This window comes from Neltuma alba, unplaced genomic scaffold, assembly GCF_004799145.2.
Source record: "Neltuma alba isolate B1F8T4 unplaced genomic scaffold, ASM479914v2 tig00010294_pilon, whole genome shotgun sequence".
NCBI lineage: Eukaryota > Viridiplantae > Streptophyta > Magnoliopsida > Fabales > Fabaceae > Neltuma > Neltuma alba.
The window spans coordinates 611664-630252 of NW_021635212.1; the positions used below are offsets into that span (position 1 = coordinate 611664).

The following is an 18589-nucleotide window of genomic DNA, read 5'->3' on the forward strand; positions in this document are numbered from 1 at the left end:
TCAAAATCTAAAATATCTTGATCTTTCAAACAACAAGTTTCTCTCACTTAGCTCTAATAATAATGTTCACTATACCATTCCCAATCTTAGAAGCTTAGATTTATCCTCTTGCAACATCAGTGACTTTCCTAAAGAGTTAGGAAACCTTCAAAATTTGATATTCTTAAATCTTTCTAATAACAAAATTCATGGAGATATTCCCCAATGGTTTAATAAAGTGAGGAATGGTTCTTTGGTATTGGATCTCTCTCATAACAACTTGACATCAGCTGAACATCTTTCAATGAGAAACTTAAGGTTTCTTGATCTCAGCTTCAACTTGTTGCAAGGAAATCTCCCAATTCCATCCTTTGGTGTTTATTTCCTTTCATTGTCCAACAACAAATTCAGTGGACACATTTCTTCCTCATTTTGCAATGCAAGCTCACTTGAGATACTCAACTTATCTCACAACAACTTGTCAGGCCATATCCCAAAGTGCCTTGTTGCTTTCCCAAATCTTATGAGTTTAGATTTGCAGATGAATAATTTTGTTGGATCTATACCAGACAATTTTTCTAGGAGCAATTCTTTGGGATCTTTGCATTTGAACAACAATCAATTTGAGGGACGGTTGCCTTTGTCTTTGACCCATTGCAAGCAATTACAAATTTTAGACGTGAGAGCAAACAAGATCAATGACAAATTTCCTAATTGGCTTGAAGGCTTACCGGAGTTACAGGTACTCATTTTAAGAGATAATGAGTTCTACGATGCTATTCATAGTTCCAAAACCAAACATCCTTTTCCCATGTTAAGAATTTTTGATGTTTCCAACAACCATTTTAGAGGATCTTTGCCAACAGCATACATCAAGGAATTTAAAGGAATGAAGAATGTTGACTTTGTTTCAGCCAGACCAAATTACTTGGAAAACGGTTATAGTTATTATCAAGAATCAGTGATGGTCACATTGAAAGGTGTTGATTTGGAGTTGGTAAAGATCATAACTACATTCACATCAATTGATTTGTCAAAAAACATGTTTGATGGAGAGATTCCACATGTTATTGGTGAGTTGCATTCACTTAAGGGGCTTAATCTCTCCCACAATAAAATCACTGGTCCTATTCCTCAATCCATTGCAAACTTGACAAACCTAGAATCATTGGATTTATCATCAAACTTGCTTAAAGGTGAGGTTCCTCTTGCACTAGCAGATCTCAACTTTCTTGAAGTTTTGAATCTTTCACAAAATCAGCTTGTTGGAGAAATACCAAAAGGTAAGCAGTTTGATACATTTTCACAATATTCTTTTGAGGGAAATTTAGGACTATGTGGATTTCAATTGTCAAAAACATGTAATCATGATGAAGGGAAATTGCCACAACCAGCTTTATCAAGTAATGACAAATTTGGATTTGGTTGGAAACCAGTGGCTTTGGGATATGGATGTGGGATGGTGTTTGGAATATTCATGGGTCAAGTTGTTTTCCTAACTGGAAAACCTAAAGGGCTTGTCAGAATTTTTCAAGCAAGGCCTAAGAAACAAGCAAAAAGGACAAGGAAAAGAGCCCATCAGAATCAAAGAAGAGTGAATTAGGCACAAAATGTGGCTTCATGTGATATATTGTGTGTCATCTTCCCCCCCAATGTTTCCACTATGGTTATTATTTCATGTTTCTTAAATATCAGGTTAGTAATTGGGATGTAATATACTGTATATTAAAATTTTAATGCAAGTTATTGTCTTTCCCTTTTTTCTTAATGAATTTCAAGTCATTTGGCTTCATTTGTATGCTATGTACTATTCGATCATCATGTGAATAAAATTTTTCACATGTTAGCAACTTTTTTTCCTTTGTGGTACAGACATGTCATCAACTTATGTTATTTGAATTAGTTATCAACCATTCAACTTTTCTCGTTTAATTAATGATTTAAAGAAACATTTCGTTTGTTCGCTTTTTTTAATTTAAAGTTCCATTAAAGGATTTTAGGTTTTTATAAATATGTGAAAATGACTTTCTGCTTCGAGACTTTATGATCGATACATGATTGTTCAGAATAATACTGCAAGCAGGAATTTAAAATAAGCAAAATGATTTTATTTCAAATTTTAAACTCTTAACAATTTTTTCTTGTTTTTGCCAAACTCTTGAAATTGAAAATATGGCAATGCAAAACACGAGCCTCAATTGCTTTATTACTTAACGGTTAATATTTAGCTGGGCTCGTCCTCTGATGAAATCCTTGGGCCTAAAAGCATTTTAGCCTGTCAATGACATACGTGACCCCCCTTTTTTTTCCCCGTAAGTTCATAAATTCTTCTATTTCATTTTTTTTACCTCTTATTTAGATTGAGAGAAAATTAGAGAGGGAAGACAATTAGATAGAAAAATATGGAGAGAAATCAGTTTTTTTTCCTTACTTGGATATGAAAAAATAGGGAGGAAAGAACTCCTTGCTTGGATTAAAATAAAATTAGGGGGAAAGAAAACTAGAAAGAAAAATATGAGTAGAAATGAGTTTTGTAAATATCAATGTAATGAATTATTTCAAAATCGATTCTAATTGAATTGACCCTCATCTTAATGAAATTCATTTAATTAATACATGTATCCATCCATTCAACATAGGCACAAGATTTTTAAGGATTGGATAGGAAAGAAAATATGAGAGGAAGGAAAAGTGGGAGAAAAAAAAAGGTAAACTCCATATCTCATTTTCTCCCCAAATATGAAGAGACTTGGGAAGAAAAACAAGATTTTCCTAGTTGTCCCTCCTCTCACTTCCTATCACATTTATTTTTTTACTATATTTAAAAAATTATTCACTTTTTACTTTTTATCTTACAAGAATATTTTCTATTAAATAATTTTCTTTTAAAATATAATACTGTAAAAATATATATAAACCAAATAACTTGATTTGAAATTATTTGATAATACTAACGTTAGTATAATATTCATATTGCAATACTTAATTTGATTTAGTTTTAAATATGATATATTTTGATAAGGGTATTTTAGTTATTTAGATATTCACTCATTTTCTTTTCTCCCTATTTTTCTCTCATTTATCTAAGCAAGAGGATGATAATATCTTCTCTCTGATTTTTTCTTCTCTCTATTCCTTTGCCCCCATTTTCTTCCCTCCCAATTTTTTTCCCATTCAAGCAGAGTAGAAAAGTGGGGGAGGAAATAAAATGGGCCACACGTCTCATTTGCTCTTCAAATTTTCTTTTTATATATTGAGAGGTTTGGAAAGGAAAATAAAATTTTTGTGACTATCCCTCCTCTCTTTTCCTCTCCATATTTTTTTTATTATATTCAAAAGATTATTCACTTTTTATTAAATAATTTGGTTTTACAACATGATAATATGAATATATATATATATATATATGTGTGTGTATAAACCAAATAACTTGATTTTAAATTATTTGATGATGCTAATGTTAGTATAATGTTCCTATTGCAATATTTAATCTGAGTTAATTTTAAATATGATATATTTTGATAAGAATATTTTAGTTCTTTAGATATTTGCTAATTTTTTCTTTTCTATCTTCTCTCGTATATTCAAATGAGAGAGATGACAACTCTTTAGTTTTTCCTCCTCCCTATTTTACTAGTTTTGTATTTCACTGTTTCATTTGACATCATTAACCCCTTGTTTGGATGGAGAGAAAATGAGGGAGGAAAGAACATTAGAAAGAAATGAGTTTTTCTTGGTTTGGATGAGAAGAGAAAAGCAGGAGGAAAGAAAAATAGGAGAGAAAATAGGATGCCGGGCCTATATCATTTTCTCTTCAACTTTTCTCTTCACATCTGAAGAGAAAATGAGAAGAAAACTCACATTCCTCATACACCTTCCTTATACTAAATACATAAAAGCATATTTTGCCTTTAATGCAATTTTTTAATTTTATTTATGGCTATTTTATTATTTAGCTAAATTATGTTGCTGTAGCCAAACTTTATAATAAATTTTTATTATTTATATATATTTTATTTATTTTCTTTTATTATATTTAATTTTAAAAAGCTACCCACTTTTTTTATTTTTATTAAAAATAATATTTTTTTATGAAACTACTTGATTTTTAAATATACTCTTCTGGTCCTATTTATAAGGCACTTTCAGTATATTTTACACAGATCAAAAAAACCTTAAAATGCATTAACTCTCCATAAAAATATAAATTTTTTTAAACTTTACACATGTTTAATATATACACCTTTCAAAAGAGATAACTACCTACACTATAATAAATGAAGGACAAAATAGTATAGTCACACTGAAAATTTAATGAAATGACTTATAAATAGAACAAAAAAAAAAATCTCTCTTGTCTTATAAATAGGATCAGAAGAGTAATAATATGATAATATATTTTTATTAATTAATTTTGTTTAAATCATTTGATAATCTTAATGTTTATATAATTTTTTATTATGATATTTAATTTGGTTTTAAACATAATATATTGGCATATAGATAAGGGTATTTTAGTCATTCGCATATTGGCTCATTTTTTCCCCTCATATTTTCTCTCATTCATCCAAACAAAATGGGTGACAATATTTTCTCTTCTCTTCATTTTCTCTCTTGTCATTTTCTTTTCTCCCACCTTTTCTTTCCATCCAAACGGAACATAAAATCCAATAAAAAATAATGGTCAATGAAATATTATAAATACGAAGTAGGAAAGAGGACGGAAAAAAAAAGTATAATAAGTGCTTGAATCCACCAATTTCTCCCAAAAAAATAATTTTTAAGTATGTATTTATTTATATATATATCTATATATAGAAGTTCATTTATACTTTTTCCCCCCTCATTTTCCTCCCAATTTTCAAGTCCTTCAAAAGCTTCAACCAAGTTAATTCAAACAATCAAATGGTCATAATTAAAAAGAGGGTCTCAAACTAAACCGTCCAACGGGCCTTTATACAAGGGTGTCCCAAATTATGTGGTGAATACTCCTCCCATCTTAAATATAGGATCTCTTTTGTAGTGTAATTATATAAGACTCTTTTTGTATTGTAAATTATACTATAAAAAGAGTCTTATATTTAGGACCGAAGGAGTATATCTTTTAAAAATTCGTATAAACTTGGAATATAAGGTGTTAAATTGGAAAACCCCTCAGGTCAAGAAAAAAAAAAAAGACCCAAAAAAATAGAAGGTGTTGATTCAGCACAACTTACTTGGACAACTGGGGGTTCCGAAAAAGTTGGGGTACGAGTCTTTCTTCCTTTACATGAGTCTTTCTTTATAAGGCTTGTTTTATTTTTAATTTTTGTAAAGTTTGTGGGAGAGGATGCAAAGAATTGAAGGAAAAAAAAAACAGCAAGAGACGTTTTTCAATATTCTTGCCATAGTTGTAAATGTAAGAGTTAACTCTTAAATTGATATCTCAATATCTTTTGTCTCTAAAATTTATAAATTTTTTAAAGTTATTGATTGCATATTAAAGAGAATTTTTATTCCTGAGACAATGACTAAAGGGATATTTTAAAAAATTAAAACATATTTATTACAAATAATTAACTTAATAAATTTGTTTGATATATATAAATTAGTTATTTAGCTTTACCATTTAGGACCAAAAGAAATAGTTCTTAATATAAGAGCTTATTTAATTTTTATTTTGATCATAAATATAAGACCTCAATTTATTTTATTTTTTATATTTATCTATTTTTTGGAATAGTTCTTATAATAATGGTTGCTTTAGCTAATACACTTGATTAGCGAGAATATTTTAAGAAAGACAATACTATTTATTACAAGTAACTAGTTTAATGAGTTTTCTTAATATACTCAAATTAATCAACTAGCTCTTATATTAAAAATTAAAGGTAGTATTATTCTCTTAAGTGGTTATAAACCTTTGAATGTTTTATGATGGGAATATTAGCCAAATGAAAAATAAAATTAATTATATAAAAATTAAATTTCAAATCTTGAATTCAAATTGAAACTTTTTCCATATGAATAACATTGAATGGTGATTAAAACCAACATAAGAAATCGGACTTGTTTTTTGATCGCACAAGAAGAAGAAATACTTGTTATTTAAATAATTACATAATTTGATCAGTAAATTTATTTGGTGACATTTTTTTGAAACAAAGAGCAAATCTTGAAGCATAAATATTGTTATGTTAAATCTTAAAACCTAGAGTAAAATACTGTAACGGGTCGGGTAAAATTCAACGGGTTTAACGACCGGCGAAACGCAACGCGACTATGAACTCTGACGAATTTCACTCTGCAGATCTCGTGCGAAAATTTTCATCCTTGCTTCAGAGGAGAAGAAACAGAGTCAGTGGATTTGAGTTTTGAAACCCTAGCTGAAGTCGGCATCTCAAACGAAGATCAGGTGCTCAAATGTCCGTTTCTCTTTTTCAGTTTTGACCAACGTTCATGTAATTTCTCCCGCTTTCCGTGAATTCCTTGCCACTATCATAGCATAGCTGGCCATCGCGTAATCTAGTTCGGATCCTTACGATTCGAAGCTAAGTTTTATGAGATGATTTTTGGAACTCTTATTCTCTGTATGTTAAAGATTTAGCTCCGGGGTGAGATCATGACCATAATGACTTTTGGTGACTTTATGAGGTTTTATAGTGTAGAGGCAGACTGGCTATCTGGGTAGTGGAAAATGCACCGTGGTCCGGTGGCAGTGGAGGAACAATTGCTACAGAGAGCTATTAAAGAAGAATGCCCTTGGGAAAACCTTCCAAAACGACTTCAAGTAACTCTTTCTTCTAAAGAAGAATGACATAGAAGGTGAGATTACCCTCATTAATGTGCTTCTAAATCTATTGCTTTTGTTTTCTTGCGTCTATGAATTGTTTAATTTAGTTACCTGACATAGACAACACTGTCCAAACAGCATCCTTAAATGGGTTTCTTTTTCAAATGCATTTTTAAAGTGCCTTATTTCTTTTTCTGGCCCTGGAAATTTAATGCAGGATTATAGAATACTGCATAAGGAAGAGACTCCAATGGAATAACTGTTTTGCTCGCAAAGTTTGTAAAGAAAGTGAATATTATGAAAAGATGATGCGTTATTTGCGGAAGAACTTGGCTTTATGTGCTCTATAGAAATTCTGTTTGACTGATTTTTCTTAAAATGTGCATCAAATGCATTGGTAAATAGTGTTATGGTTTTCATTTAGATGATCAGAAAAGTTTGATGATGGATTTTGTTAGTAGAAAAAAGGCTGCAATTGTTTTAGTGAACAGTTATCAATTTTTATCCTCACCATTAAATGCCTTGATTAATGGTTTTGAATGCAGATCTTGGTTTTTTCCCCTTAGTTTTAGGATTAGTTTACGATATATTATATTTAATTGTCTTTTTACCAAAAGGATGATATCGGTTTGTCTGCGACTCCGCGTATTTGAAAAAAATGAAATTAAGTTAACATATAACTCAATTTCTTTTGCTTTTGTTGTAGGAAATGTGCATTTAGTTAAGATATTAACATAGGGTACGATGTCCAAATCCCAGGATATACATGCACAAACATACTAATAAATTAATTAATATTAAACCTACGGTTCTCAACGAAATTTGTATTGCATAAGAGAATTAGTTAGCTCAGTCCCAAAAAAAAAAAAAAAAAGAGCTGTGGGTACTAGGAAGTTTTTTTCAGAGCAATGTTGCCCGGAAGTTGAAAAATCATAGCAATGGCGACCTTGCCCTAACAGATACAAACGGTCAACAGTTAGTTGACCCAATAGCTGAAGTGGCTCTGCCGAGTAGGATATTTCGCCACATGTTATTCCACATCTCATGCCACATAGTAAAAACATTGAAAAAAAATGAATATGAGAGAGGGACTGAGGGACCGAAGAGGAACACGTGATGTCCCTTCCATTCCATTCACTCCATTTTCGCATCCCCAAACTTTCTTCCTCCTTCAATGCTAGTCCTCAAGTCCACACTGTCTGATCTATCACTTCTTTCCCTTAGATTTGACTGTTGCCCCCGCCCCCCAGTGCTCCCTAAAACGATCCTAGCGTTATGCCTAACGGCGGCTTTTTTACTCAGATGCAATGAACAGTGAAAAAATTTACTTAGATACGATAAAATCAAAACTATTTACTAAGATACTACACCTAAAATCGTTCAGACCGTGAACGACTTTAAATTTGTATGGAACTCGTTTTTGGTCTGAACAACTTCAGTGGGGGCCACATCAGAAAATAAAAGTTGTTATTGGTCTGAACAACTTCAATGGGGCCCACATCACGAAATGAAAGTTGTTTTTTCTTGCCACATGCAAAGTTACTCAAGGAGTAGTCTTTCATTGTTTAAAGCTCAATTCATGCGTAAGGATTCTTTCCCTACATATTCCCATTAGTATAGGACTCAGGGAGTGGTCATTCATTGTCTTTAGCTTTGTTTTGGCATGTGAGTGCATAGTGTGATTTTGGTTTATACAATGGCATTCGACATTCCCACTCCATCTGTTTTCTCATCACTTCTCAAATTATTCTTAAACTTGGTCGATTCCTTCCATTCTTCTTTCTCCTTCCACACTTTTGTGTGAAGTAGGTGGTGTGTGTGGTCTTTTAGTTGTATATATTTTATCTCAACGTAAAACTTGATTTTTCTTTTGAATAAGGTACATTTTCTAGATTAATTTTTTTTTAAAATTTTGGTATGTATTTTGCTAAATGATAAATAAAAATTTTACATTTAGTCATTTTAACATGTTGAGTTCGTTTTAATTAAAAAATGTAGAGATATAATTAATTGTCATATAAAATAAATTGTAGTTTACTTTTTTATAATTTGATTAAATATATAACTGTTTTTTTAGTAGACAGTGTTTGAGTAAATATGTAGTCAAATTAAATATGTATCTGGTTAGATAATATTTGATTGTGAGTTTAGTCTGGTCTTATATCTGATGAAAACAAGCACTAAATGGTGCCCAAATTTTTCTGATAAAAAGAGTACTGATGGTGGGATTAATAATAATAAAAGAGAGGAGTTTTTTTATTTAATTTTTGGAAAAAATTAGAGAGGAGGACTTAGGAAAAGTAATACTTATTAAAGATAATCATAATAATCATAAAAATTATAATTATTTAGGGAGACCAAATAATAACATATAAATATTAAAAAATTACTCATCAGTAATGGCTAATTATTTTGTCATATTAAGTAATTATAATTTTTAAATAACTAGTGTGAAATAGTTATTAACATTTATTTTTGTTTTCAATCATAAGGATGCTTTTTTAGGTCACTTAAATGGTACTTAATGTAAAATTATACAAGTGTATTTATTATAAGCTTATCATTATTCAATGTAAATTTACCTTCATGTGCTAGTCAAAGAATAATTATATTCCTTTCAGCCTCTAATTTCTAAAATGTATACAATTGTAAGATTGCACACACCAACTACTTCACACGAAAGTGTGGAAGGAGAAAGAAGAATAAAGGAATTAGCTAAGTTTAAGAACAATTTGAGAAGTGATGAGAAGGCAGATGGAGTGAGAATGTCAAATGCCATTATATAGACCAAAATTACACTATACACTCACACGCCAAAACAAAGCTAAAGACAGTAAATGACCACTCCCTGAGTCCTATACTGATGAGAATATGTAGGGAAGGAATTCTTACGGGTGAGTTGAGCTTCAAACAATGAAACACTACTCCTTGAGTGACTTTGCGTGTGGCAAGAAAAAACAAAAGTGTGGTTTGGTCAAATGAAAATTGAAAAGGCATGGAAGGAAGCAATTTCACGTGGAGTACAAGACAAATATGGATTGTGGGTCATACTGAAGTTGTTCAGACCAAGAACAACTTTTATTTCATGATGTGGGCCCCACTGAAGTTGTTCAGACTAAGAACAACTTTCATTTCGTGATGTGGGCCTCACTAAAGTTGTTCAGACCAAGAACAACTTTTATTTTCTGATATGGGCTCCACTGAAATTGTTCAGACTAAGAACGAGTTCTATATAAATTTAAAGTTGTTCACGGTATGAACGATTTCAAGTGTAGTATCTTGGTAAATAGTTTTGATCTTATCGTATCTGAGTAAATTTTTTCACTGTTCATCGTATATGAGTAAAAAATCCGCCTAACGGCCAACCATCTGAATAGAAGCAAAATTGGACGACGAGGTGCGTCACCTTCAGATTGTGCAAATACTACATAATCTGGATAGGAGCCTCACTAGATCATTTTCTTCTTGAATGCTTTTGCAATTATGAGTCAAGATAGGCCGATGTTCTGGAACCACGAGATTGCAATGGCGAGTCAGCGAGATAGGTGGATATTTTGGAAGGCGAGAACAAGACCAGATTGGAAGGATTCTCATCTCCCCATAGAAGTGTTCATTGCAGAAGAGGTCTGACAATGAAATCAGATCAAGCATCTGGGTTGATTTTGAATGAAAGAGCCTAACATGGCTAGGTTATTAGAACCATCTATTTCGAGGCATAAATATCAGCGATTTGCTTAGAAGCACAGATGACTAGAAGGAAAATATTAAACATTGTCAAGCTCTTGCTAAATAATTAGTTTCCAATTAACAATTCTTACAATGGAAAAAAACTCACAAACATACAGTGACAAGGTGAAGTCCCACTGGAACTTGATGTTGGTATCGGAGTTGATAATCACGCCGACATTGGAGAACACGAAAGAGGGGGTCGAGAGACTAGCACCGAAAATGGAGATTTCATTGATGCGGAGCAATTTTCTTGCTTGAGTGGTCTTTGATGCTTCTTTGTGATCGAAGATGAAAGGGTAAATGGATTAATTAAGGGGCAGCAGAGAGGAACCGAGGAAGGATTACAATTTTTTTCTCAGTTATAAATTTTGACATGGAAAAACAGTCGTGAGGTGGATGCCATGTGCTTGCCAGCATTGCATTTTGGATCGACAAACTGTCACTCAACAGAAAACATTAGGTTTTCTTTCATGTAGGCCGACATTGCTATCATTTTTCAACTTCCAAAGCAATATTGTTCCCAAAAAAAACTTCTTGATCACCCACAGCTCTTTTGTGAAAAGTTCAGGAGCAAAAATGACCTTTATCCTAAGGGGGAAAAAAAAGAATTGCAGAGAATACCTATGTGTAGCGGAAAGAAAAAAAAGAAAAAAAGAAAAAAAAGATGCAACTAATAAGGTTAGGTGTAACAAAAGATGATATTTATCTACAACATGGTAAACCAGATCCCACATTTAGTGCCTTATATTGCTTCGAATAGAATTGCCTCTAATAGGAGGATACCCATATTTATCAAAAAAGAAAAGAAAAGAAAAGAAACAAAGATGCATATGTTCATCCTACTAGGAATCTAGTACAAAACGACATTTTTCTGTGTCACTTTTACTCCGAAAATATGGAGATAAGAATGAAGATAATTTAATCAAGGAAAACGATATGCTAATCAAGGAAGTTATGTCATGACTTGTTTTACAATTGATTGTTCCCTTGCAACTAATTTACAAAAATTTTTATGGTGAATTTTGTTATAGATTCGCAACGAGTTTATGAAATTTTTGCCTTACTAGATTTTGTAACAAAAAAGACTACGATGCAAATTTATTTTTTCGAAGTCATTTACATTTTTCTTACTTTTATGAGATGGATCCCATATATTATGTAGAATTTGAAAAACTAAAAAAATGATATAATTATGATCTTCCACGGGCCATCATTACAAGCTAATACACCCACCCCACCATTGGATTTCTTAGTCCATTATTTTCTTTTAAATGTAATTGTAACGAATTTTTTTACTTCAAATATATTGCCTTTTACGCTATCAAAATAATTAACCACTATGCATTGATTTTTGACTATCTTTGTATGCCCTTCTAGTGGTTCATTATGTGGCCTATTGATGGCTTTTATTTAATTTCTTTCCTTCTTGTGCCAATCTTTTGACTAAACGAAACAATTAATAATTTTGTTTTGGCGGACAAAAGGAGGGCAATTTATATGATAGTGCGTTCAAATTAAAATATACCAACTCGACTTAGGTATGCATTTTCTTAAAACAACTCTAGAAAAGGAAGACTTGACTTAAAAGTAATTACAGAGCGCAAAAAATTTATTTGAATATTCCAAGGTTATATCAGTATTTAACTTCAAAAAGAAAAAACTTTATTTCCTACCAATTTTTTTAATAAAGTTAATATAATTATATACGACTGAAAAATGATGTTGCTTTATTAATATTTTGTTTTGCATCTGTGCGATACATCTTTTGTACTACTAAACCTAAGAGAATACGCGCGCTGGTCTTTGTGGGTCAAATTCTCGAGAGAAAAATATAAATGTGGAGGAGATTTAATTCCTAAAGTTGAAAAGAAGAAATTAGCTTCGCCCACTTGGGGAAGTATCCAACAGTCTTGGGAGTCTACTATGAATGGGGTGGAATGGAAGCTTGGAAATGGCTCAAAAATTCTTTTTTGGAAGGACTTCTGGCTGCCTCACCATGACAAATTATTAAACCATGCTGCTCAGGACGTCCCAGAAAATTTATTGGAAGATTACGTAGCTGATTATATCACAGATTCAGGCGAATGGATTTGGCATAAATTTATTCTCTATCTCTCGAGCGCAGTCGTTTCATGCATCGCAAGATTATTTCCCACCGTTTGCTGTGAAGATATCGATTCGGTGAGATGGAGAGGGACGTCAAATGGTGATTTTTCTCTTAAATCTGCTTATTCACTGTTATGTAATCATTATACGGCTGCTATTCGTATAAGTTGGCGTAAATTGTGGAAACTCCCCATACCACAATGTTGCAAAACCTTCCTTTGGCTTTGTGCGGTCGGTTACTAACGGTCTGCGCGCGGCTAGAGGGTTACAGCAAGAGGATAAATGCCATTTTTGTTCTACCTAAAGAGAAGACATTCTTCATGCCTTAAGAGATTGTCTGAGATCTGTTGACTGCTGGAAGATGCTTGTTCTCCCAAATTTTCATGATAAATTCTTCTCCTTTTCTGATGCTAGAACATGGATTGAGTGGAATATTAATCAAACAACTAACATCATGGGTGCAAAGTGGTGAGTTTGGTTTGGACTCATGTGCAGAAGGTTGTGGCTTAATAGGCATGATGGTGTGTTTAATGGTACATCGCTTGGTCCTAGTCAGCTCCTGGCTCAGGTTCGAGCAATGTTGTCTTGGTCGGACTTTACGTTATGTGGTTCTCAGCAACAGGTGCATCGTACTTACAAATGGTAACCTCCTTTTGTGGAGTATGTTAAGGTTAATGTTGACGGATCCTTTAACCCTTCAAATAATACTTCTGCTTGTGGTGGTGTAGCTCGAGACTACAATGGAGATGTTCTGGCCGGTTTTCTGTTTAATATAGGCAGAGGGAGCAGCTTCCAAGCCGAGGTCTGGGCTATCTTCATGGGTTTACGTCGCGCATGGGAGATGAAGTGGAAGAAAGTGGTGGTAAAGACAGACTGCTTGGAAGTAGTGGAGCTCATTGGGAGTGGTTAGAGCGAAGATCACCCTGAGAATTACCTTATTACAAGCATCCGTGATTGGATCGAGAACGAGTGGGAAGTTAGTATAGAGTGGCTTGGTCGAGATGTGAATCAAGCTGCTGACTGTCTAGCGAAGAGAGCTCTGGAGGTTGCAGAAGGCTTCGTCGGTTTTGCCTCTCCCCCTGAATTCCTTTTAAGTTTTCTTCATTCTGATGCAAGCACGTACTGATAACTGCCCTTCTCTCATCGGGGGAAAAAAAAAGAATACGCGTATTGGTCTCCTTTTCACTAATATGTTCTTTATTCACTTTTTTCTACTGGGGGACCTTTTATCATATAAACCACTCCCTATAAAAGGAAGCCTCATATATTAAATACCATATCCCGCACTCATTCATTGAAAACTAATTGGCTTTCAATCACAATTAATTGACGAAGGCAAGTCTTCTGCCCTGTTTGGTACGTTAATGGAAAACTAATCCGTACATGAGAACTTTGTAGGGGATTTATTATAATGATATGATCATTATTCCCCATTTCTCATTGTTTTAAATTTTTTTTTTTTATATAAATAGCGGCATAATCATTAAATCTTATCAAATAAAATTTTTTCCTAATTTCTCCCTCCATTTTTAATATCAAACACATGCTATACTTTTTTGTAAAACTGAGAAAAAGTCATCAATTAAAAATTTTATTAGTGAAAAAGATCTAAATGAAAGTACTGACACTTCGTATGTACAGAATTTGCAAATTAAAATAGCGGTACTTTCTGTATATAAAAACTTATTACATTCTTCATACAAATAAAATTTTCAGTGAAGGATTTTTTTCCTAATTTTCCCATCCTTGAATGGCTATTATTTTTTAGTGGGGGAAAAGAAAGTCTTACTTTCTCTATCACCATAAGTATAGCTAGCCAATAATAAGAAACTTGTAGCTTGTTTAATGTAACATCCTGAATTTTAGGTTTAGAAATACTAGAATTAACTTGAAATGAGGAGGTTATTAGATTTTTTTGGTAAGAACTCTAGAATTTTTTGGACAAGAGGATTCCTAAGGACCGAATCGCAAAAAAAATTTTGAATCATAAATATTGCCATGTTAAATTTGAAAATTACTTTTAATTTTAATATAACGGGTCGGAGTAAATTCAACAGGTTTAACGACTGGAGAAACGTAATGCGACTATGAACTCTGAGGAATTTCACCCTGCAGATCTCCTGCAAAAATCATCATCTAGTTCAGATCCTTACGACTCGAAACCAAGTTTTATGAAATGGTAAATTTTTAGAACTGTCATTCTCTGCATAAGTTGGATCAATTTTGTATGTTGAAGATTTTAAAAATATAAAATTGGCATGTGGTCAAATACACGCTATCACACTGGAAACCAGCCCCGTACATAGAGATACATTATTGTGGAAATACATATCACTTCTCGTGAATCTATATATATATATATATATATATATATATTTTTTCTATGCTTCGGACCATTCAATTTCAAGGTCGGCCTCGTCGCCGTCGGCCACTCCCAGAGCCTTCCAAACTGCTTTGGAAGCATCGACGACATTATTAAGGCATGGAGGCTGGAAATCGTGCTCTTCATCACAGCCTTTTGGGGAGTCACACTCATCCACCACCGTCGCCTTCACCTCGTTTCCGTTGCCGAAGATGATGATGCTCCTGTGGCACCTGTTGTTGTCGTCGGACCCGAACCATCCTGTTGAAAGTGCCACCACTGCTTCGTTGTCGGAGTGATACATGTTGTTGCACTTTGATGGCCCTCCGCCGTCTCCGCCTTGCTCAAAGCTGTTCAGAGTTAGGTGGCCTTCGTCCGCTCAGTCACCGGCGGCGAGCACTGGAAGATGGGATAGAGTTGGCCTTCTTCACAGCACTTTGAGTTGTCTTCGTTGCATTTCCCAGGTGGGGGGTTCTTCCACGGCAAACTGCCACTGGCTTGGCGGTCATCACCACCTTCAGCAGCAATCAAGCAGCAGCCTATTACGACAATGGAGATCAAGACTTGAAAGCCTCGAAATGCCAGGTTCCATCTTCATCCTCTCCTTCGATTTCCTTCACACTGTTCCCTCCTAATCGTGTGTGTGATTCCTTCGTTCCATGTGTCTGTATATATCTCTATGTGTATGTATCTATGTGTTTATGGATGCATGCGTGCGTGCATGTATATATTATACCTCCCATTCTTAATATAAAACATACATAACTGATCTATAAATATAAAAAAAAAAATAGTTAAATTAATTATTTGTAATAAAAAAGTATTACTATTTAATAGGAACCTCCTGCGGTTATATATAACAGGAATTACTCTGGGGTGAAAATTATAAATTTTGGAAACAAAGTAAATTAAGATTTTATATTTAAGATTAAAAAAAACCTATTATACAATTTTTATGTTAAATACCGGCAGGTAGTATATTGTAAGGTGCATTTAAAGGGAGGGGAAAAGTCTTGCATTCACTGTCACCATATGATAAATCCTGATTTTAATATATTATTTGATATCTTTTTAGAGATATTTATCAATTAAAGGGAGATAAATTGCATTGATTGTGGGTATTTTGAATCAAACACTGATTGCATGAAATTAGAGATTTAATAGAAGATCTTATCATATTTTTATCTCTTTTTAAATAATTGATTTTATCTCAACTCATCTTTTACAGGCCTCAGAAAAGAAAATAAACATAAAAGAAAAGCTGAAACAAAAGGAAAAGAATTTAAAAAAAAAAAAACTAGAAGAAAAAGACGCAAGAGATGGGAAGCACGGATTTTGAAAAGATATTTAGATATATATTAAATTTCTATCAATTGCAAGACATGGAGGCCACAAATGACGCGCCAACTGCCCTATATGTATATACATGAGGACGCACACTCATAGACAGCACACTCATACGCCACTTCCACACCCTCTTTATACGCATATACACACGCCGCATACCACCACGCCACGAACACTACTATCTTTCTCACCCCCAGTTTTCGTCTTTTCTTCCTTCAACCAATCACCATCATCACCGTCGGCCCCTATTGTTTGTATTCTTCTACAAATAATCTTCACACCCACGTTCTCACCATAGCCTCCATGGATTCTCATTGCTTCAAAAATATTGTGGATTCTTTTAGAGCCATGAGAGGCTAATTTCCTTGTGCTTCTTGAAGATGGAGGAGTAGCTTGAACTTGGAGCTTCAACTAGAGGAGTATTTAGTTTTTCAATTAATTTTCTCTTGGACTTCATTAGATTTTTCCTACGTTAAGATTCTTCTTATTTATTTTGGAGACTGAGATTATGTGTTATAATTTCTATTAATTGGATTTTTGTAGTTTAATTTGAGTTGTATTGCTTGAGATTTGAATTTATATATATTTTCTTTGCATTCATTAAAATTATTTTATCTAGCGTGTTGTTAGATTTTATGATTGAGATGCATTGCAATTGAGTGACTCCGTGAGTATTCTTTGAGAGGAAAACAAGTTTTATTAACTCAATTTAAATTGCACATCAAGTTATTTTCGAAAGTGGCTTAATAATTTGATTATTATCTAGTGTTTAGGGTAGTCAAGTGTTAAGTTTACTTGACCCAAACCGTGTTTGGGGTTGTTTTTCTTAACTTGGTGCATTACTTTACTCCCACATCTTTTACTAAGTAAGGATAGCTACATTCCATTTTCAAGAAGCATTCTCATCATTGATTTCCTAAAATCAAAAATTGCAATTTTCATTCTTTTTTTATTAAAATACAAAAAAAAAAAGTAGTTTAGATTTATTTCTTATTTTCATAATTAGTTTTATTAATTGAAAAATCATTTTCCAAACCTCTCCTTTTAATTCTTTGTCACTTAGTTAACTTAGGAATTAATAAAAGGCTCCTCAAGAGACACGACCCGAGTTGTGTTTTATTGTATAATTTGGTTTTATTTTTTATTTCACCCAAGGCAACTAAAAAGGTTCAAATCAAGTGGTGCCTTCGCCGGGGGAGCCAAGTAATTGGTTCCTTAGTAAACTAAGTGTCAGTTTTTTTTCCTCTTTGTTCTTTATTTTTCCTTCTTGAATTTATTTATTTTTTTCCATAGTTTAGGTCGCATTTGCATATCATTTAATTTTTTTAAAAAAATTCAAAAAAAAATTAAAAAAAAAACGCTCATTTTATTTTAATTATTTTATTTTATTTTGTTTTATTTTATTTGCATACCTTGCATTGCATTTTGCATCTTTGCATTAATCTTCATTCGTTTTTGCACATTGCTATTCTAAATTTCTTTGTGCATGACCAGAGATAAAGAGACCCTACGTGATGATCTTGAGTTTGACATACCTTTGAAACAACTTAAAAGGAAAAATAAGAAAAAGGGTCAAAAGAGTGATAGGGAACTTCTTTTAGAGCAACACACCCCTAGTATACCTAACTAAATTTTAGACATGGCTGATCATATCAAGAATGGGGTAATGGTGAAAGCAGTGGAAATAGAAATAGGTGCAATAGGGATAATAATGGTCATGGGAAAAATAATGGGTTTAAGAATAATGGTGAAGATTAGAGGAGTCTTAGAGGAATATATAACTCTACTGTGAACTTAGATCCTCATGGTTTTTACAATTTTAATGCCAATTTTGAAATTAAAGGTAATTTGATTAATGCTTTGTCTAAATTTTTTGGCCTTTCAGGAGATGACCCCTATGGACACATTGAGACCATGATGATGGTGTGCTCTACCATGACGCCCCAAGGTGCTGATATCGAGGAAGATTTGAGGAGAACCTTTCATTTCACTATGGAAGGAAAAGCTAAAGAATGGCTAAGAACAGTTCCCCAGCAATACACTACACTTACCTGGGAACAACTCAAGACTGCATTTCTTGAAAAGTTCTTCCCTGCCTTCCTATCTTCTAAGCTTAAGAAAGCTATTTTTGGTGCATAACAAGATGAAGGAGAATCATTTTATGAATATTGGACCAGGTTTCTCACCATGATGGCTCGTTGCCCTAATCATCAGATTTCCAAACCTAATTTGGTTCAATATTTCTATGAGGGCCTTTTGCTACTTCATTAGAGAACTATTAACACTGCTACTAA

The 18589-nt window shown here is 33.0% G+C and overlaps 1 protein-coding gene and 1 pseudogene across 1 annotated transcript; one reads left to right on the forward strand and one right to left on the reverse strand.

Annotated features, from left to right (window-relative positions):
* Window positions 1-283: 283 nt before the first annotated feature.
* On the forward strand, window positions 284-1582 carry LOC114755576 (receptor-like protein 9DC3). Its single transcript, XM_028944465.1, has one exon. The coding sequence runs from the start codon at window positions 284-286 to the stop codon at window positions 1580-1582; it is 1299 nt and encodes a 432-aa protein (XP_028800298.1).
* Window positions 1583-14967: 13385 nt separating this feature from the next.
* On the reverse strand, window positions 14968-16610 carry LOC114755578 (putative ripening-related protein 1; annotated as a pseudogene).
* Window positions 16611-18589: the final 1979 nt, after the last annotated feature.

Coding starts and splice junctions, on each gene's coding strand:
- LOC114755576 (XM_028944465.1), top strand. CDS start 284: ATGAGAAACTTAAGGTTTCTTGATCTCAGCTTCAACTTGTTGCAAGGA.